Source organism: Mus caroli, unplaced genomic scaffold (assembly GCF_978045245.1).
Source record: "Mus caroli unplaced genomic scaffold, Mus_caroli_1 scaffold_7, whole genome shotgun sequence".
NCBI classification, from domain to species: Eukaryota; Metazoa; Chordata; class Mammalia; order Rodentia; family Muridae; genus Mus; species Mus caroli.
Genome location: NW_028227262.1, coordinates 119,052,360 through 119,075,047, shown reverse-complemented (window position 1 = coordinate 119,075,047; position 22,688 = coordinate 119,052,360). Strand labels below are relative to the sequence as shown.

Genomic DNA, 22,688 nt, shown 5'->3' with positions numbered 1-22,688 from the left:
ACCCGGGAGAGCCGTGGAAACCGTGTGGAGCTCTCTGAAGGCCTGGCTTCCCGTTCTCACCCGTCCTAGTGCGGGTGTTCTCAGCGCACTGCTCCTTCTCCAGAGCACACGAACAGGAAGTCAGCCCGCTGGGAACACAGAAAGACGCAGAAAGAAAAGGCTCTGCTACTCAGGAAAGGCTCTTCCACCCAAACTTTTCGCTAACAATATACACTTGCCAGCTTGGGAATTTCTCTTTTCTGCCATGATACGGTTTTTTCTCCTTTGCGCTTCTGTGAGCGTGTGGGTATGACCCACCACTTGATTTGCCTGGGCCTCATTTTCCTCTTGCTGTGCCCCAAGTTTGTTTAGACCGTGGGACCTGGGGATGCTACTCGGTTATATTTTCAGTCACGAAAATCAAACAAACAAACAAACAACCAGAAAACTTCATGTGTCCCCAGATGTGGCTCTAACTCCTCTTATGAGCTTATGAGCACCAAATTAATTACTCTCCCTGCCCTCTTTCTTCCTTCCTTTTTTTTTTCCTCTCTGAAAAGCAGGAACAGACAAGTTTTAGGAGCCAGAGCTTTATGAGCAGCAGGTGTTGTTTGACAAATCCTCATTAGCTCACGGAAAAGGAAACTTTAACGGCGGCAAGCCCGCTTCCTGCTAGGAGCAGGTACACCTCTTAATTATTATTTAGATAACATTTCCTTGGAGGAAATCAAGCTGTTTGATCACCTCCTCATTCTGGGCATGTGGGTCAGGACAGGATTTATTAGTTTCTGGCTTGTGAAAGGGATTATTGACTGCTGCATTCGCGTCCCCGCAGAGGCTGACCGGAGCACAGAACAACAGGAAATGGCGAACAGCTTTGGCTTCTAAGGTCCTGTCTGTGGTTAATCTGTTTCAGAGATCAAGTTCTTGAGGTGATCCCGAGTGATGAAGAGCAAATTAAGGCTCTGCTGCAACTGGAGGCCGAAGAGCACCTTGAGGTATTGGTCATCCCATCAGCATTTTCTCCCTCCAGTAAATAAAGTCGGCGCGATTGGCAGCTATTTCGGGTCTGTAGTTTGACTCCTTGGAGGTAATGCGGGATGCCGACTCTTAGAACCTGGACTTTAGCTCCAACTCCACAGCCCCGAGCAAATGGCCTTCTTTCCGGGTGATTCATTTTCACAATCAGAAAACTGAGGAAAAATATATCATTCTTCATATCTCACAGGACTTGGGGGTGGGGGGAGAAGGATGGAAACTGCGAAAGCTGAACACCTTTAACTCATTATTTCCCCCTTAAAATTATTTATGGCATTAATACCCCATGATGAAATGAATTGGACCTCTTGAGTGCCAGATTGATTTTATTGTTTTAAGACCTCCCATAACTTAAATTCATCTCTTTCTCTGCCAATTTTAATATCTGGTCATGGTGTGTGTATGTGTGTGTGTGTGCTGAAAACAACATATTTGCTGACTCTTGGGTACACAGAACCTCTTGTTGCTGTATCCCAGTGGTTCTGGAATGATTCTGGTTTTGTAGACTCAAAATCAACTAGGCAGCCAGTTGCATTATTGAAATCTATCAATACACAGCTATCTGTTTCTCCCAGAGTGATTCCATCATTTTCTTGGCTTGAATCTTTATTCCTTTCAGCTTGATTTTTGGAAATCCCCCAGCGTCCCCAGGCAGACAGTCCATGTCCGAGTTCCTTTTGCCAGCATCCAGGACGTCAAAGTTTTCCTGGAGTCCCAGGGGATTACTTATTCCATCATGATCGAAGATGTTCAAGTAAGTGTCCAGAAGGCAGCCTTGCAGAGAGGCCTGCTGGTCCTCCTCCTGCTCTGCCAGGAAAGGGACCTGTGGGTTTCACACAGGTCTTCAGTCCGTGAGAATGCCTATACAGGGTGGCAGGGAGGCACATTTCATGCAAATGGAGGGAGACCAATCAGTGATTCAATTAGTTTTTTAATGAGAGGTTAACTCTGAAAGGCAGGCTGAGCCACAAGATGGTTGGAAGGTCCTCTAAGCACTGTCATCCTCGGCCTGCAGCTGCTACCTGACCCCAGCCCATGCATAACCCATGCCTTCTCAGAGCACTACAGAATAAGAGGTATCTGACCCAGAGCCTGTGGATGAGATGTAGACACAGTGAGGATAGCTCGGTCTGAGGGACCAAGCCTCAGCACTTGATACACCCCACCAGACTGGATTCACTGCTGATGCATTGCAGGCAATGCAAACCATAGAGTTGTTTCACCTTAGGTTCTGTTGGATCAAGAGCGTGAAGAGATGCTGTTCAACCAGCAAAGAGAGCGTGGCACGAACTTCAACTTTGGGGCCTACCATACCCTGGAAGAGGTAGGCATTTCAAAATGGAAGACCAGAGAAACCAGCCGCTCTTTTCTCTGAGGACAAGGTTGTTTCCTCGGGGTGGGGGGTGATTGGATAACCTAGATATTATTCTCCTTCTGTTTCCTAGCTTCCTAAAGTCTCCCTCAGATTTCGTAGTCAGTGCCTGCTTAATGCAGGAACTGAAGTCTGCTTGTCCATCCCAACAGCCACTCGGTTATTTTGGAGGTGTCAGGAATGTTTTAAGTGAGGCCACAAATAGCTCTTTCACACTCTTCCCACAACACTCCTTTGCCGAGTTTTAAGCTGCACAGGCTATAGAGTCACTCAAGAGTGACGATTAACGGTGGTCTTGGATGTGTCAAGGGCCACTTTGATTCACCTGACTCCCACGCGAGGGTCTGTGTGTTTGTTGGGGGCTCCAAAGTGCACACTGATCTAAGGTCACACAGTAGCAGAATTTCTAGTTTCCGCTTTTCTGGGTCTCACCCTCCTCTCTAATAGGGCCGTGTGGGGCTCTGGAGGTTCAAGGAGTGCACAGCACTTCCTAGTGTGACACAGCCTTTTCAGGGAAGCCGGTATAGATCTATTTATCCGCACTGTCTGATTGGCAGTGATCATGGGAGTTAAGAAGTGAAGAGAAGAATAGGAAAGACTAAGGGGGCAATAAGCCAACAAATGAAGTTTAAAATGTATTAATTTTTTTGCCATAATTTATTTAGTGGTAAAAGCTATTTAAAATGATTGGGGTGGGGTGGGGTGGGGGGCGGATATGACTTGAACGAATTTGTTTCACTGCCAGAAATACCAGCAGGATTAAGCATGGGGTAATACCACCTGGTAATATATATTATATATATATATGTGTGTGTGTCTTGTTACCTTCCTAAAACTCTCCCACTTAAGAAAAAAGTGTCTTAGTTTGGCTAGAAGAAGAGTGTGAAAGAATACATATATATAAAGCATGCTCTCTCTCACTTGCCGATCTAACAAATAGGTGTTTGTGGCAGCAAACGCTGGCAACAGCTGGATACTGTTTCAGGTCTGTCTCTGTAACGGTGGAAGCCTTGAGATGTGGGGAATGCTCAGAATTTAAATGAGCCTTAAAAATTGGGGTCCGAGTAGCCAGTGACTGGAGGATGTCCCCATTGTCCCAGGGCCTGCACTAGCACATTTTGTATTTTGTAGCACAAGTCGGCCACATCTCTTTTGGTGTCACTACGGTTTGTTGGTTAAGGTGAAAGACTTCCCTGCTGGACATGGTCTAGGGGGGACAAAGCACAGGCAAATCAGACAAGTGCCATTTTACTTTGCACAGAACTGGAAAGAACCGGCTGTGCTGGGGCAAGATGGCTTCTCTTTTTCAGAGTGACTCATCATCCCCGTGATGGCTTCCTGCCGTCCCCAGCCAGGCTGCGGAGAGACAGGGAACGCACGGGCGACAAGACCCTAATAGCTGCATTCGCTCAGTCACTCAATTACAGATGCCTGTTTATCATTTGAACCTTCCAGATTTACCAAGAAATGGATAACCTCGTGGCTGAGAACCCTGGTCTAGTGAGCAAAGTGAATATCGGTTCATCTTTTGAAAATCGGCCCATGAATGTGCTCAAGGTATAAAGGGAGCAGTGACTTTTGTTTTCCCTCTCATGATGCTTCTAGAATCCCGCTCCTCCCAGCTGGGCTTGCAGAGCAGGTTCCCCCCACCCCCTTTTTCTCTCTCGTTTTTTTTTGTTTTTTTTTTTTTTGTTTCCTTCTCTTTTTTCCTTCCTAACCAGTCTTTGCTGGTTTTGAGCATCTCCACCACCATCCGCCCCCCTTCCTTTTTCTTTTTTTCCTGCACGGTGACGCAGGTCTGCAGGAGAGAATTAATGTGTCCTGATAGATGCGTTTTCAAGGAGCCAGGCCGAGCGCGCCAATTGGAGCCGAGCTGGAGAGGCGGGCGGGCGGGCGGGGGGGGGGGGCGCGGGGGGGGGGGCGGGCGAGCACTGGGGAAATTAATCAAAGTGGGAGTTCTTTGCGGATTTTTTTCTTTTCTTCTCTCTTTCCTTGTAAAAGCCAGCTTAAAAACAAACAAGAAACAAACAAGCAAGCAAACAAAAAGCACCTAGTAATTGTTTGAACCACATTAAAAAGGCAAAGAAAAACAACCACCCTGTCCCCCCCCCCAAAAAAAACCCAACCTCCCCCAAACTAGTTTCTCAGTGTGCAGAGGATGACAGACAACTAAATGCAAAGGTAATACCCCCGGAATGAAGGCATCCCCCTCCCCCCACAGGTGACAGTTGAAAACTGGCTCAGGTTCACTGCGCCTGGTCACCCCTAACAGTATTCGGGGTGATAGTTTCAAGCATCTGCACTTTGCTCAGAGAAAAAAAAAAACAGTGAAAGTTATTTCCCCAGACTTCCTAGAAAGAGTTTGTTAAGGGGGGTGTGTGGAGGGAGGTAATGTCACAACACCCTACTAAATTTGGAAACGTTGTGGCTAGGAACCAACTGACTAACTGGGACATGGATTCCTCCAGAGCGGTTTCCCCAAAGCTGGCCTGGGAGGGGTTGCCACTACTGGCCAGCGGCTAGGATGCGCGCTTACTACTACTGCCCCTCTCTTTTCTGCCTGGCCTACCTCTGAGTCAGGGAGCTCTGAATTCTCCCGCCTTGGTTTTTTCTGGCCTTCGATTTTTCCAAGTGGTTTAGTGGTTGAGACATTTTTTCTTTCTTTCTTTCTTTCTTTCTTTCTTTCTTTCTTTTTTTTAAAAAAGTTCCCTACTTTTGACATCCTGAGCACTCCGAAGGAAAAAGACTCAACACATTTTCAACAAACTTTCCCAAACCTGTGAAACGTGAAAATCTTAGCAAGAATTTGCATTTCTCATTTACCTTATCTGCTGTGCTTCGAATGCTGCCCAGAGGTAGAAGTTGATGGTGCAAAAATAATCTTTCCTTCCTATTTAGTGATCCAATTGGCAAGGCCACTGTTCCAAATAACCCAGTCATTTAGATTAGACAACTGAAGCGCTGGAGAGCGCCACGGGAGCGTTTGCGGTCCTGTTTTGATGGAGGCTCTGATGAGATTCTTAGAATCGAAATAATAGATCAGTGCATAAACATTGGCAAACAGAGAAACAGACAAAAAGAGCGAGGAATAGCTTTGGCAACTCGAATTCACCACTATAGGATGATAGCTGTAAATATTTTCTCTTTTTCCTTTACCCCTCCTCACCACCCCCATACATTTGCTTGCATGCTTACTCCCACATGAACTAGTCTTTTAAAATATAAGAATGACGTACTACCTGAAACCTGTTTCTCCCTTAATTTATAACGTGAGCAAATTTTCCTTAAATTATCTGCAATAATTTTTTTTTTTTAGAAACATTAAGGGAAGAAAAATTTGCTTTGCTTCTCAATCTGCATTTAAACCTCTTCTTCCTTCCTTTCTTCCTTTCTTTCTTTCTTCCTTTCTTTCTTTCTTTCTTTCTTTCTTTCTTTCTTTCTTTCTTTCTTTCTTTCTTTCAGAAAGGGACTAAACAAACTGATGGAAGAATCAAGCCAGTGTCATCTGTCCATCTCCTCTTGTTCTCTTAATCCCACTGAGAACAGAGAGGGGACAGAGAAAGACCCTGTGGTGAGGAGAGGCGCCACTGGGAAGAACTCATCGCTCTGTTTTGTTTTGCAGTTCAGCACCGGAGGAGACAAGCCAGCCATCTGGCTTGATGCGGGGATCCACGCTCGAGAGTGGGTTACACAAGCTACTGCACTGTGGACAGCAAATAAGGTCATTTTGCTTAAAATTCCTCACATACTTTGTCTTTGGGGAGTTAGGTTCTCTAAGTAAACACACACTGCCCTGGTGGGCCTGATTTCGAGCACTCTCAGCCAAATCCTCCTCTTGCCACAGCGTCAGGAAACAGACTCAGGCAAGCTTTCTTTTCTTTGGTGTTGGATCATGGTACTGAGTCCGTAGGCCCCTTGTTAAAAAAACACAGCAAGCCAGAAGAATTGGAAGGGGTGGTGGGCACCGTCTGGGGTCTCAAGTTTCAGCCTAGAAGCAGGAGGGAAGCTTGGCCCTTAGAGGGAGGTGCCTCCACTACAAAGTCTTGAAAGGGCTTCAGAGGGCAAATGGAAACACGTGGGTGCGTGCGAGAAAACTCTAACCTACAAATCTAAAGTGAACTGAGCTGAGGGAGTGTAGGTTGTTCTGAATATTGCCCAAATCTGATTCTGAACTCAGAATGTAGCAATTTCTCCCTTCCACATGGTCCTTGGCACAAGAGCCAGGACACGATGCTGGGTGTGACCTAGGCTGGCATTTCTTAAGTAATTCCAAAATGACATGCTATAAATCAGAATGTTAATTCATGAGCAAAGGAAATCAATCCACATCAGATCATTCAAGCATGTGCAACCACGTGCATGCCGACTGATACATTTTTCCCTTCAATTAAAATGCGGTTACCTTTAGGGTATTATGAAATGGATATTTAACAGTTGAATAATAATGCCTTAGGATGGCTGAGCACAGGAAATGAATAAATTTTAATCCAGCAGAAACTTCAGCTCTCCTGCAATTGATTGCAGTCAAAATGTAATTCCCCAAATGGAATTTAACCGGTTCTCCATATCTTTAGCAAAGTCCCCGAATATTTAAGCAATCTGATGTTGGTCCCGAGTTCTTTTGGAAAGTCACTCCATTGGAGGATTAATGAATATCAAGGGTTTTTTTTTTCTTGAATATCAAGTTTTAAAAATTTAGTTTATAGATCCAAAGAAGCCATACATGCCATTTCCCACCATTGCAAAAAGTATCACTACACAAAACAAAACAAAACACCCAGGGAGAGAGGATTGCTATTCCTAAGAGAAAAAATTAGTCGATATTTACTTGATAAGGAAAATAAAACTGGTAATTACTTAATATAAGAAAATTACTGTCACCAGAAAGGAAAGTTATAGACACTGTAAGATGCACACTCCAAGGGATTTGAAAGTTTCCCATAGATCAACAGTGGCCCCTAATTCATGTTTGGAAACAGCAATAACAACAACAACCCGAACAAAAAACCCACCCCCACCCCCCTCAACCAAACCACAAAACCACAAAACCACAAAACCACACTGCCACAGTATTTTGCAATGCATCTTCTGGGCCAAGCAACTGGTAAGATTGAAAGCCTGTGTCTCCTCTCAGATTGCATCTGATTATGGGACTGATCCAGCCATCACTTCCCTTCTCAATACTCTGGATGTCTTCCTGCTGCCTGTCACAAACCCTGATGGATATGTGTTCTCTCAAACCTCCGTAAGCCGCTCAATCATTTTATTTGTTGCTTTGTGTTGTTCTTACGTCCACAGGACTTAAGACACGCAGGGACATGGAAAACCAAACAAAAGTAATCTGTCTGTTCTTGATGGACTCTTAGCAGAGTGCACACTTTCTCAGGAGTGGCACAGGGAAGTGTTTATAATCGTTTCTTATTCTGACATGCGATGTCTTTCCGTGTCCACTCAGCCAGAGCCTATGTCAGCTGGTAGCTGGACTCTTCCAGTGCTGGGCTTGCAGTGAGTCACCTAGGAGACCTGTTGCAATTATCTCCGAGTGTGTGAGTGTGTGTGTGATAGAAAAGAAGAGGCAGACATTACCTTCTGACAGGTAGATTGCTACAGGGTTTAAGTAGGCAGCACAATGCATCCTAGCATTTTTACTTACAATTTGTCAAAGTACTCCTCTGTAATATCAGTAAAAGGAGTTCTATAGGCTCCCTCCCCCTAAGACACCATTACAAAAGCACCACTATGGCATTGTGACCTCATGCATATTCAGAATGAATCAGACTCTCAGGTTTATTCTGGTAGAGAGCAGATGACAATGACAATGACAGAAGCGGTTTTCCCCCCCAAAGAGACTGACATTCTCTGTTCATAGCCCAAGACATTGCATGAATGGATATAGGGTCCACAAGCAAGCCAGAGGAATGCTGCCTATAATCTCTTAGAGGATCATTAAAAACAGAAACAAAACGAAACAAAAACAACCCAAAAAACACAATGCATTAAACACCCATGGCAGTTCTGTAGTAAGGTCACCAATTTAGCCCCATATTTTACCAAACTATTCTCTCACAAATTCCATCTCTTTCCTTTGTTGTTGTTGTTGTTGTTGTGGTAGTGGCTGGCATTTAACAGGTCCATGTTTTATGGAACATGGTTTGGCAGGCATTTACTTGAGAGAGGAAGAACATAAAGTCAGCCCTGCATGGGGACCATTTGACAGCTCTGGGCAAAAGAACTAGCGCACAGTTCTGAAGGGAGGGGACAGGGGACCACACGGAAAGGGACCTGCTGATGAAAAGGGATGACCATCTTTTTCTTCCTCCATATTCGTATTTGGTTGGATGTTTAAAGAATCGTATGTGGCGAAAGACCCGGTCTAAACAGTCGGGAAGCTTCTGTGTTGGTGTGGATCCTAATCGGAACTGGGATGCAAATTTCGGAGGTGAGCACCGGGTGTCATCCCGGGGGATGCCCAGACTGAATTCTGGCCATCCAGCCGACTGGTTTGCGTGGCTTTGCAGTCCAGTTTAGTCCATTTAGGATTCAAGTCATTTAAACCCCTCTTTGAAACACTTCACTAAATTCTTTCCCTTCACGGGTGTGCAGCCAGCCCTGTCACAGCCCCAGGCAGCATTTAACTGGGTTTGCTTCACATCTTGGTTTTCCCGCAGGCTGTAGCCAGGTTCAGCCTCTGAGCCAAAGAAGCCAGGCTTTGCACAATGACGGTGTGTGTGTGTGTGTGTGTGGGGGGGGGTGTTGAGGGTGGGAGTGGGGGTGGGGAAGCGGCGTAAGAAGCGTGGAACCAACCGCTAGAGGGGGTTAGGATCTATAAGGAAGAGATGCATTACATCATCTGGTAGATGCTTCGAGAAGGAAAACTTACAAAAAACAAAAAAAGTACAAATTAAGAAATGGATTTTTGAATTACAGTCAAAGATAAAATGTTAGCTTGCTCATTTGGTTTTATTGACTTCAGCTTTTCTGTTTGGGGGGGGGGGGTCCACTGGCAAGCCAGCTGGGCGTTCTTTTATGCTTTTAGGCACCAGTTAAAGCTGCTTCACTGATCACAGAGTTGAAATTTGTTAATTTTTTTCCTACTACTTTCCTGTAACAGTGCATTAATTGCTTTCCCATTGATGTGAGCGAACACTTGACAAGCTTCGTCTCAAGGGAAGAAAGGCTTATTTTGGCTACAAGTTGGAAGGGACATTGCACCATGGCAGAGAAAGTGGGGTGGTAATAGGACCAGGAGGAATGTGCTTGCATTTTGTCCCTAGTCTGGGGGGTGGGGGTGGGGGCTCCTGCTCACGTGGTTCTCCTCTTTCCTTTTAACTCACCCAAGCACGCCAGCCTGTGGGACCGTGCTACCGTATTCAGGATTTAGGGTGGGTTTTTTTCTCCTCAGTTAAATGTCTCTGGAAAGCTCTCCAGAAGTGTATTTCCTAGGTGTTCCAAATCTAGTTAAGATGACAATGAAGATTAAGTATTACAAACCCGGAAGCTGGGTGCTGTGTCTTTTTTCCTAATAACTAGCACAGAGTCTCCAACACAGAGAACAATCATTAAATATTTGTAAACCAAATGAATTCTCGAGAGTTACGGAAGTGAGACAGGACCCACTAGGGAGGTGTGATGGGGCAGGCATGAGTGGTAACTTCATTCATTGCTTTAACGATTTATTCTTCTTCTAATTTTTTTTTTTGCATAGGAAAAACATAATCAGAGACCAGACACCAAATATTGAACCAGATCCAGTAATTTGATGCCACGTCTCCCTCTGAAACATGATTCTTAAATAATTTTAACATAAGATGGCATAAGTTATATTTACATGGATTTTGCCCAGCTCATGTAGAGAGCTTGGGAAATCTCAGCCCCCACCTGCTCCCTGAGAGATTCTTAAACATTCACAGATCTGCCAGGCCTGCAGGGATCCCTGGTTCAGGCATCTGAGCAACTATAGCTGTTGAGAGAATCAAGGGCAAAGGTGGCCTTGCCAAATGTCGTGATTTCTTCAGGGTGGACAGCTTGTCAGAGGTTCCTTAGATTTGTGACTTTGTAACTTGGAAATATAGATACATAGAAACTTCTACTCTTGGACTCTACAAGTTTGAAGAGGGCCCAGAAAGTGAAGTTACAGGACTCCCACCCAATTCGGGGAGCTATTCTTTCAACAGCTCCCACAGAGAGGAGATGACCTCATCCGATAGCTTCTTCTGCTGTACAGAGGATCCATATTTTAAAAGAAGAGATGCTTCCAAGATGAGTCCATTTCTGCTTCCTGCCCATCCCCTTAGAGCAGGGATGCCGACCTAACACAAGCACAGGCCTATCCTGATTTTACACAGGAGGGACATATAATGCACATGGTAACATTCACCCTGCACTGTAGCCCCGGCTGCTCTGAAACTCACTTTGTAGATTAGGCAGGCCTTGAACTCAGAAGTCTTTCTGCGTCTACCTCCTGAGTTACTGGTGTACCACCTGTGCCCAGCCACAGTGTCTTCTTAAAGCTACTGTCCTAACTAGCCTGCTTCTCCTCCTTCTTTCTTCATCCCACTAGGACCTGGAGCCAGTAGCAACCCTTGCTCTGATTCATACCACGGACCCAGTCCCAATTCTGAAGTGGAAGTGAAATCCATAGTGGACTTCATCAAGAGCCACGGGAAAGTCAAAGCATTCATTACCCTTCACAGCTATTCCCAACTGCTCATGTTCCCCTATGGCTATAAATGTGCCAAGCCAGATGACTTTAATGAGCTGGTGAGTTCCCACATTGTTATTTTGGGTTTAATGACCACATCTGTGGTGTGGACAAGTGAAGTTCCATTCATAGAGTTAGATACTGAGGAGGAAGAATATGAGTGACAGGCTATACACCCAACGCAGACTACGTAAATAGAATTCAGAAATCAGTGGTGCCTTGCCTTAACACAGATGATCCCAGAATCTGCTTTCCTTTTTTTTTTCCTTTTTTCTTTTTTGAGACAGGGTCTTACTATGGGTAGCCTAGTCAGGCTGGCTGTAAATTTGCAGTTACAATCCTCCTGCCTGTGTTAGTGTCTTGAGTGCTTGGGGTACAGATGTGTACTACCATGACTGGCCTTAGGAGCCTACCACCACCTTTAATTTCCACGGCATGTGACCGGGATGTGGAACAGAGGTTCTTGGATTGCTGGACAGATGCTCTGTGCTGAGCCACGGTGTGGCTACCCAGAATTCACTCGGACTTCGTTGGGGCCTTTGGCTCTGTGACCTGACATGACAGTGCACTGGTATATGATATGTACTTAAAAGGCCTTCTTCCATAACTCAATTCCTTCTGTCATCTTTCCCATTTCAGAAACAAACAGATTGGCTACAGCCTTGGGTCAGATGGTGACATCTCGGGGAACTGCTCACAATTGAGCAACAGCAATTCCCAGATGAAGAGAATGTGCAAATATTTCCAATTTGGCTTTTAGGCTTGATTTTGAAACCCATCTGTTAGGGATAAGCTTGGAATTGAGACCTTTTGGACAATTTACCTTCAAATAGGGTTTTGCCAGCAGACCCAGGCTGTCACAGAATAGATAATTCCAGTTCAAATATATCTTTCATCTTATCAGTTATATTTTTGGGTTTGTTAGGATAGTTTTGAAGCTTGAAGAGGACGTGTTACCAAAGTTACACAGGGAGTGGGGTGGGATGTCAAGGTTGGTAGGAACTAAATATATTCCCTGCTCACATTTAAAAAATATATATAATTTATTTGTAATTAAAAATCATCGTATAAAATATTAGGTTTTATTATGGCATTTAAAAATTTTGTAGCAGGGCGGGGTGGTGCACGCCTTTAGTCCCAGCACTCAGGAGGCAGAGGCAGGCAGATTTCTGAGTTCGAGGCCAGCCTGGTCTACAAAGTGAGTTCCAGGACTGCCAGGGCTATACAGAGAAACCCTGTCTCGAAAAACCACAAAAAAAAAAAGTTTCTGTTGATTCTTGCCCCTATATTTTTCTCCCCCCTCTGTTTCCTGTTGTAGTCTCTTTTCCCCTTTCAAGTAACATATCTTCCTCTTACCCCCTTATACCTTTGGAAATATGTCTTTCCCTCTTGATAGCTCTTTTATGGGTCTATATTTACAGCTGGATAATCTTCAGTTGTTCCAATCCCTTGCTCAAGTATCTGTGAGCTAGTTCTGTAGTCTGCAGCCTAGAACTGGCTGTCTCCGTCTTCAAGGGAGCCCTGTTCACATGGGGCAGAAGCTTGACGATTAGAGGTTCCCCTTGTTGTCATCTGGCTGTATTGATGAAGTTTACTCTTTTAGGGGAGATAAATCTGTGAATTACTTAAAGAGTAGATACCCGATTCTCCTGGGTCTTCCTACACTGCACCCCACCTCCAAACTACCCTGATTCCTTTAAGGACTTACAATGTGGGACCAAACTCCCACCCCATCCCAGGTGTTGTTTTCTGAATGCCAGCTTTGGTTGTCTGTTCTTGAAAATCCCCCCCCCCCCCCCCCCGTGAATGCAGAGTCTGTGTTTCAGGTTAGCCATCAGAGGAGCAGAGTGCAGCTGTAGCTGCTATCCATCCCACCCTTCCCTCTCCTCCCGCGGATGCAGTTGAGGGTCACCTTAGCTTTTGGCAGTTGCACCACGCTGTTGAGTCATGCTGGGCTCATTGACAACTGAAACCCCCAGGCTCTCCGAGGCTTTGGCTGAGCCAGGTTTTCCCCATCTGGTATTTGTACAGTTGTTTTCCTGGACCCAAGTTCAAGACCTTGCATTTATCCTTAGCAAGGACAGTAAAGCCTCAATCAGTCAAAGATGGAGCCCTTGAGTAATGGAAAATATTTTGCTGAGGTCTGCTTCTTGGAGACAGAGAGAATCACAGGAAAATAAGCCAGCAGGGATCAACTGGGAAAAAAAAAAAAACCAAAACCCAACAAACTTCCCAGGTACATCCTGAGGTCAGTACATACACTCTTGCTTTAGTCCCCTTAAGCCCACAAGACTTTTGAAAATTTTGTTTTTTTGTTTTTGTTTTTGTTTTTGCTTTTGTTTTTTGGTGTTTTGAGACAGGGTTTCATAACAGCCCTGGCTGTCCTGGAGCTCACTCTGTATACCAGGTTAGCTTTGAACTCACAGAGTTCCACCTGCCTCTGCCTCCTGAGAGCTGACTAAAGGCATGTACTACCACAGCCTGGCAAGTTTTAAAAAATTACATTATTATTATTATTTTATGTGTATGGGTGTTTTGCCTGCATATATGTCTGCATACTACCATATGGTTGCTAGGAATTGAACTCAGATCCTTTGGAAGAGCGGCCATCTTGTTAAGAGCAAGCTCTTAACACTTGAGCCATCTCTCCAACCTACTTCCTAAAAATTTTAAAACTGCATTTATTTTTCTTAAAAAAATTACTTATTTTTATTTATATGAGCACACTGCAGCTGTCTTCAGACACACACTAGTTGAGTATACTGGATCCCATTACAGATGGTTGTGGGCCACCATGTGGTTGCTGGGATTTGAACTTAGGGTCTCTGGAAGAGCAGTCAGTGCTCTTAACCACTGAGCCATCTCTCCAGTCCAAAACTGAATTTGTTTACTTTGTGTGTCTGTGTGGAAGTCAGGGGACAGCTCACAGGACCTGGTTCTCTTCTTCTACCATGAGAGCCACAGGGACTGAGTTCAGGCTGTCAGGCACAAACACCTTTAGCCACCGAGTGATTTCTCAGGCCACCAATACTATGTGCATTTATTTTTCTAGAGCTACTGGGGGAAATAATGGATTCTGAAGCATCTAAAACAGCTGCATAATGATAGAGTGACTATGTCATGTTGTATGTTCACAGCAGAACAACATGTGGTTACTGTCCAGAGAAATGGTTGAGAGAAAAGGAACGGGTATACGTCTGTGTCAGCTAATGAAGGAGTCCACTTCACCAGGCCTCCCTGTCTATGTTAGAATATTGGGTAACTGGTTTCCCATGAGGCAAGTTTTATCTGTTCACTTTTCCTTCTAGGATGAAGTGGCCCAAAGGGCTGCCCAGTCTTTGAAAAGACTCCACGGCACCAGTTACAAAGTGGGACCCATCTGTTCTGTCATCTGTAAGTATCTAACCTGCTAGAGGTCTGTACACATGACCTATAAAGAGGGGAGGCACCATTTGAATTTGGGCTAATGCTTTTAAATGCCTTCACGTGAAGTGATGCCTCGCATGCACATAACCCAGACTTACCTGTTTTTCCACAGAAGGTCTAGGTTCCCCATGAAATATTTATGATGTGATAACAAAAGATTTCCTGGGGATGTGAGTTTTGTGCTGTCTCCTAGGCTTATCCACACACCTTTAATCCCAGCACTCTGGAGGCAGAGTCAGGCAGATCTCTTTGAGTTCAAGGCCAGCCTGGTCTACAAAGTGAGTTCTAGGACAGCCAGGGCTGTTACACAGAGGAACCATCTTGAAAAACAAAACACAAACAAGAAACCTTTATCAAAACTTACTCTAAAAGTCATGTTCTTTTATTAATTTTCCCTTTCTTGGCCAAGAGGGACTCCTGTCTTGAGTAGGTTTATGAGCTATGGGTGGTGAAAGAATGGATGTGGCTCCTTTAAGAGGACCTGGTTAAAAAAAAAAAAAAAAAAAGAGGACCTGGTTAGAGGCTGAGGGATTAGTTCAATGGTAGCGTATGTGCTTAGCATGCATGAGGTCCTGAGTTTAAAAGCCCTGGGTTCAGTCTTCAGTATCAAAAACTCAGAACCAAACAAATAGCAACAACAGAAAACTCCTGGCTTTTTCAATGGGAAGTTGCTGTTACAGGCAGTTGCCTGTGCACTGAATGGCGGGGAGGGGAAGGCAGATGAGGCAGGGATACATCTAGAAGTTTACTGGAGACTCTGTGAGACTTTTCTGTCTTCCAGTAGGGACACTGGGAGATCTCGGCACGCCCTGAATTCTGAACCATTTAAATGCCCTTCCTTACACATAAAAGCTAGAAACTCAATGCTATACAGTCAGTGTCCATTTCCATAATGTCCTGTGCCCAAAGGGCCTTTGGAAACTAGTAGAACATGGACCTCAGACAGACATTCTATATTCAACAGGCTTTCAGTAAGCATCTGCCTTATGCTAAACCTGATGCCAAGCACTGCAGATACAAGATTTCTTCTGCAAAGTGTGTGTATATATTTGTGTGTGTGTGTGTGTGTGTGTGTTTGTACATGCATGCGTGGAGGTCAGAAGACAACTTGTGGGAATCAGATCTCTCTTTCTACTTTCTGTGTTCCCGGGATCAAACTCAGATCATCTGGCTTGCACCAAGTTCAAACTTTGCCTGCTGAACTCCCTTGCCTGCTCAGAGGTCACTCTGAAGAGAGGTGAACAGGAATGCACAGGAATATTAGGATGTGTGTGCGATAGTAGGTTATGCACGGCTCCAGAGTACTGTAAAACTGGGGTGGGGGATTTAACACAATGAAGAAGCTTCACATTGGAAGGAAACAGGGTTTTAAAGGTTAGTAGCCATCAGGCAGCTGACGAAGGAACAAAGGGCTAGATACTCTGACAGTCAGACCCGAGGGTACTGAAGCAAGGAGCTGCAGGGAGGGTCCTGAGAGCCACAAGTAGGGTTGGGATTGCTGGGACGGAAGATGTGAGGAAGGGAGGACGAGGAATGGGGTTTGTGTGCTGTGTGGAGACTTTCATCTGAAGGATTCTGGAAGCCATCTTGGAGTTTTTAGTGAAGCAATTGAGGTATTGAGTGGAGGTTGTAATGGTCACGGACTGGAAGTAGGTACGTCCTCCAGCAAGAGCTGGGGGAGTTAGAGTTGGAGATGATGGTCTAAGCTATGGCAGGCATGAGCATGCGCAATGTCTGGGACATGCCATTAGCCCTTGCCCTTTAAGGGTGGTAGAGAGTTTCTTGCTGAAGGTCATTGGATTGTGCCAGTCACTGAGAAGGACATTCTGGATCATAAAAAGGGAATGATGGAAAGAGTATGAATTTGGTTATAGAAATATTGAGCTTGAGCTACTTGTAGGGTTCACAGGCTTTATTATTATTATTATTATTTTTGTTTTGTTTTATTTTATTACAAGACAGGGTTTTGTTGTATCAACAGCCCTGCTATCCTGGAACTCACTCTGTAGACCAGGCTGGCCTTGAACTACAGAGATCCATCTGCCACTGCCTTTCAAGTGCTGGGATCAAAGACCTGTATCACACACTGGGCTGGATCTGCAGGGTTGTAGGCGCTGAGATTCTGCAGAGAGGAGAGGGAGGAGCAGAAAGGGAGAGGGATTGATTTAGGATGGGTTGATACGGGGACAGTGGTTGAAGCAGGAAGGCAAGGAGATGTTTGGAGTGGGAAGAAGCTTGGGAGGAGAGAGGCAGCAGGGGACTAAGCAGAGAAGCTGAGGACCTTGAGTTTCAAAGACCAGGGAAGAGCAATTATTAAAAAGGAGACAGTGGTTAGAACGATAAAAGCCATATAAAGGTCAACACTCAGGAAGGAACATTCTCCATTGGGTTTCTGTGACTGGTTCATTAGTGGCCTTGGCAGGCACAAAAGAGTGGCTGAGAGGAAGGGAATGGAGTGATTCAGAACGAGAGGCTGTTTTTTATTTTGTGTTGTTTGTCTACTTTTAAGACACATAGTACACATATGAATACATATGTGAGTGATGACTGCACAATGGAGATGCCAAGAAGAGGGGGATGGAGCAACCAGGCAGTGCTGTGAGCACAGACAGAGCTACAGCCATGGTGGGGGCTGGCAGGGGAAGTCTGTGGGACTGCTCACTTGTTAGTTATGGTTTTTATTTTTGTTTGCTTGCTTTTTTTTTTTCTTTTTGGAGACTATGTGGACCTGGGCAGCTTCAGCCTTGAGAGATTTTCCTGCGTTTGCCTCCTAAGCGCTGGGGTTAAAGGTGTGGACCACCACATCCAGCTACTTGTGGTTTCCTTTAATGGGAGTTTTAAAAGCCAGAGCAGTGAGAGTTACTCAGTAAATCCGGAATGCTTTATGGAAATGCACAAGTACTTCTGATAATACAAGCAGTCATGAGAGTTTCTCTCCCTAGATTATGGGCTTCTGTTTTATTCTGTGTTTGTTTGTTTGTTTGTTTAGTTTTTCCTCCCTTCCTTCCTTCCTTTCTGAGCTCTATGGTACACTAAACTTTATAGGAAAAAAAATCAGTACTTATTATATTTATTATCATGTTTAATTTCATTAATGACTTTTGTTGTCAATGAACACAATCATATTTAACTGGCTGGAGTCAATGCCTGTGTATATCTCGTATTAATCTGTTTAAAGTTAACATCTTTTCCTATAGAGTGTTTTGTTTTTACATGTTAGTTATTTGTTATTTTATTGATAAATCTCAGTTATAAGGTTTTTGGCTTTGTCCAATTTTATGTAAGGCAATGCTACAATTTATACTTTATAAGCTCTTTTTTAGTAAGATGGTCTTTGGGGAAAATATTCCCATAGAAAGATTAACCACCCAAGTGGAGTGAATGGCTTTTGAGGTTTTGTTATCTGTGTTTTAGGCTGTTCTCTGAGAAGACTGATCTGCAAACAGTTGCTGAGACTTAAAACCATGTTGTGTGTGGTCTTGACATTACCTTTTTGTTTGTTTGTTTGCCTTTTAGACATGGTCTCAGGTATTCCAGGTTGACTCAAACTTACTAAGTAGCCAGGAATCATCTCGAACATCTAATCCTCCTGCCTCAGCTTCTTGAGTCCTGAGATTGTAGGTGTGGGCTGTAATGGGTTTTTGTGTTACTGGGGGTTGAGTCCAGGATTTCGTATATGATAGGAAAGTAATCTACCAATTGAGTCATATCCTCGTCTCTCAGGGTAATCTCCAGAGATCCTGAGTATTGGCAGTGGGCACAGAGAAGTGAATCTAGCTTGGGACCCTGGCAACAACTTAAGTTGTTGATGTACTTGCTTTTGTTTGTCAGGCTCGGGGTGGAGGTTGGCGCGTAGGATGGATGTTGGCACAATGCATCCTGTATTCTCCCAAATCCCCCATATATGTATCATTCCTATCTGTCTGTCTGTCTGCCTGTCTATCTTCTTTTGATGAATTCATTATTTTATTTTTTTAAGCTACTAAGATTTTACTTTTTTGTTTTTTTATTCACATTATATATATATATATACACAGGTGTTTTGTCTGCATTATGTCTGTGTACTCTGTGTCTGCCTAGTGCCAACAGAGGCGTCAGATCCCCTGGGACTGGAGTTAAGACAATTGTCAGCTGCCATGTGGATGCTGGGAATCAAACCCAGGTCCTCTGGAAGAGCTGCCAGTGCCTTTAACTGCTAAGCTATTTCTGTAGCCCCAAGTCTCATCCATTTCATTATGAGGGATTTAGGCTTTTATCTTCCCTTGGCTTCTAGACCTTGGAAGGCTGGGGTTAGTTAGTGTATTTTTTCTTCTGAGGACACAGATATCAAAGATAGTTCCAATAAGTAAATGTCAGACACATACAGGTTTGCTCTATGATCCCTTAGGACCTGGTCCTTCATACATGCAGCTCCTGGCTGCGGGCCTTCTCAGTGCTGATTCTGGGATCCTGACTCACTCCAACCTGGAGAATAACCTGGTCCTCTAAGACTAGCTAAGTGTGTCTTGCCTCGTGACTCAGGCTGGCATGCAGCTCCAGGCTGAGCACCTGCTCGCCAAGCCTGGGCCAGCTGCACATCTTTGGTAGGTGAGACATTTCCTGGGCAACTTCATGCCTGCAAAGGGCTCTGAAGGAGCTCCACAGAGTCACGAGAGTGAGAACATTAGGAGAAAGAATACAACCATAGAGGATAGGAGCCTGTGTCTGAATTACAGTTCTGATATTTTGGAACCAAGGCACTTTGGGGCAGTTACTTATTCTCTCTTGCTTTTGTCCATCTGTGATCCTTGATGTAATATAATTTGACGAGGCCCCACTTATTTATTGATAATGACACTTAGAATCATTACTCAATTGATTTTACTTTTTTTTTTCACAGTATTGAGGATTGAACCTGGGACCGAGTGCATGCCAGGCAGGTGCTAGCTCAAAACTGACATTTACTGACTAATAAGCATTCTACATAGATTGTCTGACCTCAGTTTCTTCTGTACAATGGGGACAGCACTCCTCAGACTGAAATAGGCATAAAAGGAGCCAATGAAGGTGCACTTAGTGAGCCAAGCCAGTGCTGGGCTTGCCTTCTAATATCTAGTTCTTGTTGCCCCGTATCATAAGATGTCACTCATCCCCACTGACACACAAATCTTTTGGAACTTAGAGAGATAAGTTAGTTTGCTTTAGATCACCAGCTACTGACTTGCAGGCTCGAGACTCTTCTGAAAGCTCGGACTTTTGTCCGCTCTACACCTCTCAGTGGGATTGGCTCTGCCAAAGGTACAAGGTGCTAATCTTGGAACCCAAGGAGATCCATTTAAGTTAGGTTAAGTTAGGCACTAAGTTAACCACTTAGTGTTTTCTTTCTTTCTTTCTTTTTTTATATATCAACTGTTTTTTATTTATTATATGTAAGTACACTGTAGCTGTCTTCAGACACTCCAGAAGAGGGAGTCAGATCTCGTTACGGATGGTTGTGAGCCACCATGTGGTTGCTGGGATTTGAACTCCAGACCTTCGGAAGAGCAGTCGGGTGCTCTTACCCACTGAGCCATCTCACCAGCCCCACTTAGTGTTTTCTATTTGCTAGGTACTGTGGTGGTTGCATCAGGGAAAGACAGTCACCAGTTATAGAAACCCTTGGGCTTAATCAGTTAAGCATCCCAAATTCAAAAATCCCAATCCCAAAATGTTTCCAACTCTAAAACTTTCCCCTGCCAGTGGAAAGCCACAGTGGAAACTACTTACAGGACAGGTCTAAGTGAGGGCACAGGTACACTAACAATAGTGATCAAATGATCTCCGGGCTACGAATATATAAGGTATATATAACACACAAATGAATTTTATGTGTAGATTCAGGTCCACCCCCAAGATACCTTATTATGCATATATAATTATTCCAAAATCTTGAAAATATCTGTATTTAAAACCACTTCTGTTTCCAGGGCTTTGGATGGGGGACAGGTGTCTTGTAATTTGCAACACTAACCTTGAGTCCTGGTCTTTGTTGTAACAGCCTCCCTGGTCTCTGTTCTTAGGTACCTGGTGACTTCCTCCAACCTGTCCTTCCTGGGAGGGGCCTCAGGGCCAGTCCATTGTTTAGCTTTTCTGACTCCTGAATACCTCAGGAGTTTGTAGCCTAATGCCATCTTTCTTTATCACGTGCCACGTCATCGTGTGCTTATCTCAGGTGCATAGTAGCACTGAGCATGTGATCTGACATCACATGGGCTTGAAGCCAGGAACCAAGTCACTCACTGGATTTGTAATCCATTTTATCCCACTAGAGAAAACAATGCCTGTGCCTGCGAAAGAAGGAAATGGTGTGTCCTCCCTAAACAGGGGAAGGTGACAATTAGGGCATCGAGCAAATGGTTTCTAACTAGGTAAATAAAGTCAGGAGGCTCCTGGGAGCACCAAAAAAAGGCTAAGTATAGCGTCCATTTGAATACCTTTTTTGTTTTAAACTACGTTGTTTTGTTTTGTTTTGTTTTTTTCTTGGTCTGGTTCTTGTCATAAGCGTGAACCCCTAGTAGACTGTACCTGTTCCTGAAGCCCATGCTTAGAAGGCTGGTCTTGTCTTTGATCATGCCCGAGGTCTACAGAAATAGTACAATCATATTTCATTTCTGTTTGTCCCTCAGACCAGGCCAGTGGCGGAAGCATCGACTGGGCTTATGACCTTGGCATCAAATACTCATTTGCCTTTGAACTGAGAGACACAGGCTACTATGGCTTCCTCCTGCCAGCCAAGCAGATCTTGCCCACAGCAGAAGAGACCTGGCTTGGCCTGAAGACCATCATGGAGCACGTACGAGACCACCCCTATTAGGGACATACAGAACAGACGAACACCATTAAAATCTCTGCCGTATAAAGCACAACTGGCTTCTGATCATTTCCTTTTCTATCCCCAATCTGGAAACCGTATTTAACCCCTCCCAAACCCCAGGGCTGGGATTTGATCCAGGGACTTGCCCTTGCTAGGTGAGTACTTCCCCAAGTACCCAAGTACCCCAGCTCCCGATTCTCTCATTTCTGTTGTCCCAAAGCCACAACAAGTTCCTGGCTGTTATCAGTGTATTTTTTTTAACCTGTTCTAAGCGAACTATTCCTGGCATCCTTTAACCTTTTAAAGGCCAAGATCACAGGCACATGCTACCACACCTAGCTCTTGATTATTTTGGAAGGGGAGTGGCTAACAAAGATATTTTAATATTTGTGTTGAGCATGAGGGTTAAGAGAAAGAGAGATGGGGCTGGAGAGAAAGGTCTGCATGAAAAGAACACTGGCTGCTCTCGCAGAGGACCTCAGTTCGATTCCCACCCACGTGGTGGTTCACAACCATCTGTAACTCCTGCTCCAGGGCATGTGATGTCTTCTTTTAACCTGAAGGTTATATGGTACATGGTGCACAGTCATACATGTGAGCAAAACACTCATTTCTTAAAATAAAATGAATAAATCTTTAAAAAGAAAGAGAAAATGAGAGGAGATCAGAAGCGAATAAGACACACCCAAGAGTTTGGTGTAAGCTCCTCAAAGAAAAGTCCCAGAAAATAAGAGAGTCTGAAGTGTGGTCTTGAACTCACAGAGATCCACCCGCTTCTGCCTTCCAAGTGCTGGGATTAAAGGTGTAAGCTATCATGCCTGGCCCCTTGATGATGATGATGATGATTGCTGATTCCTCCTCCTCTTCTTCCTCTTCTTCCTCTTCTTCCTCTTCTTCCTCTTCTTCCTCCTCCTCCTCCTCCTCCTCCTCCTCCAGGACAAGTTTCTCTGTGTAGCCTTGGCTGTCCTGGAACTCACTCTGTAGACAAGGCTGGCCTTGAACTCTTAGAGATTGGCCTGCCTTTGCCTCTCAAGTGCTGGGATCAAAGGTGCACACCATCGCTGCCTAGCCACCCTTGATTACTTTTAAGGGTACAATTCAACAGCATTAAGTGTGTTCACCATGTTACGCCTCCATCACCAATATCCAGCTCCAGAACGCTTTCATATCATCTCAAACTGAAATACGCACTCACTCATTAACTGGTCAACCACCACCACCTTCTCCCTTCGGCTTCTTGTAAGCATTATTGTACTCTATGAATTTTGCTATTCGAGGTATGTCAGAACCAAAATCCCACAGTGTGGGACTTATTTCACATAGCATAATTTTGAAACAAG

The 22,688-nt window shown here is 44.5% G+C and overlaps 1 protein-coding gene across 1 annotated transcript; it reads left to right on the top strand.

Annotated features, from left to right (window-relative positions):
- Positions 1-854: 854 nt before the first annotated feature.
- Cpa2 (carboxypeptidase A2) lies at positions 855-21,400 on the top strand. Its single transcript, XM_021165039.2, has 10 exons — positions 855-977; positions 1,637-1,771; positions 2,246-2,341; positions 3,845-3,946; positions 6,012-6,110; positions 7,524-7,634; positions 8,738-8,828; positions 10,950-11,149; positions 14,399-14,483; positions 21,161-21,400. Exons 2-10 carry the CDS (start codon positions 1,754-1,756, stop codon positions 21,346-21,348), a joined length of 990 nt encoding a protein of 329 aa, XP_021020698.2. The 5' UTR covers positions 855-977; positions 1,637-1,753; the 3' UTR covers positions 21,349-21,400.
- Positions 21,401-22,688: the final 1,288 nt, after the last annotated feature.

Excerpts from the sequence above, each read along its gene's own strand:
- Cpa2 (XM_021165039.2), top strand. Across the intron at positions 3,947-6,011 it reads GGCCCATGAATGTGCTCAAG|TTCAGCACCGGAGGAGACAA; the intron begins GTATAAAGGGAG and ends TTTGTTTTGCAG. Across the intron at positions 6,111-7,523 it reads CACTGTGGACAGCAAATAAG|ATTGCATCTGATTATGGGAC; the intron begins GTCATTTTGCTT and ends GTCTCCTCTCAG.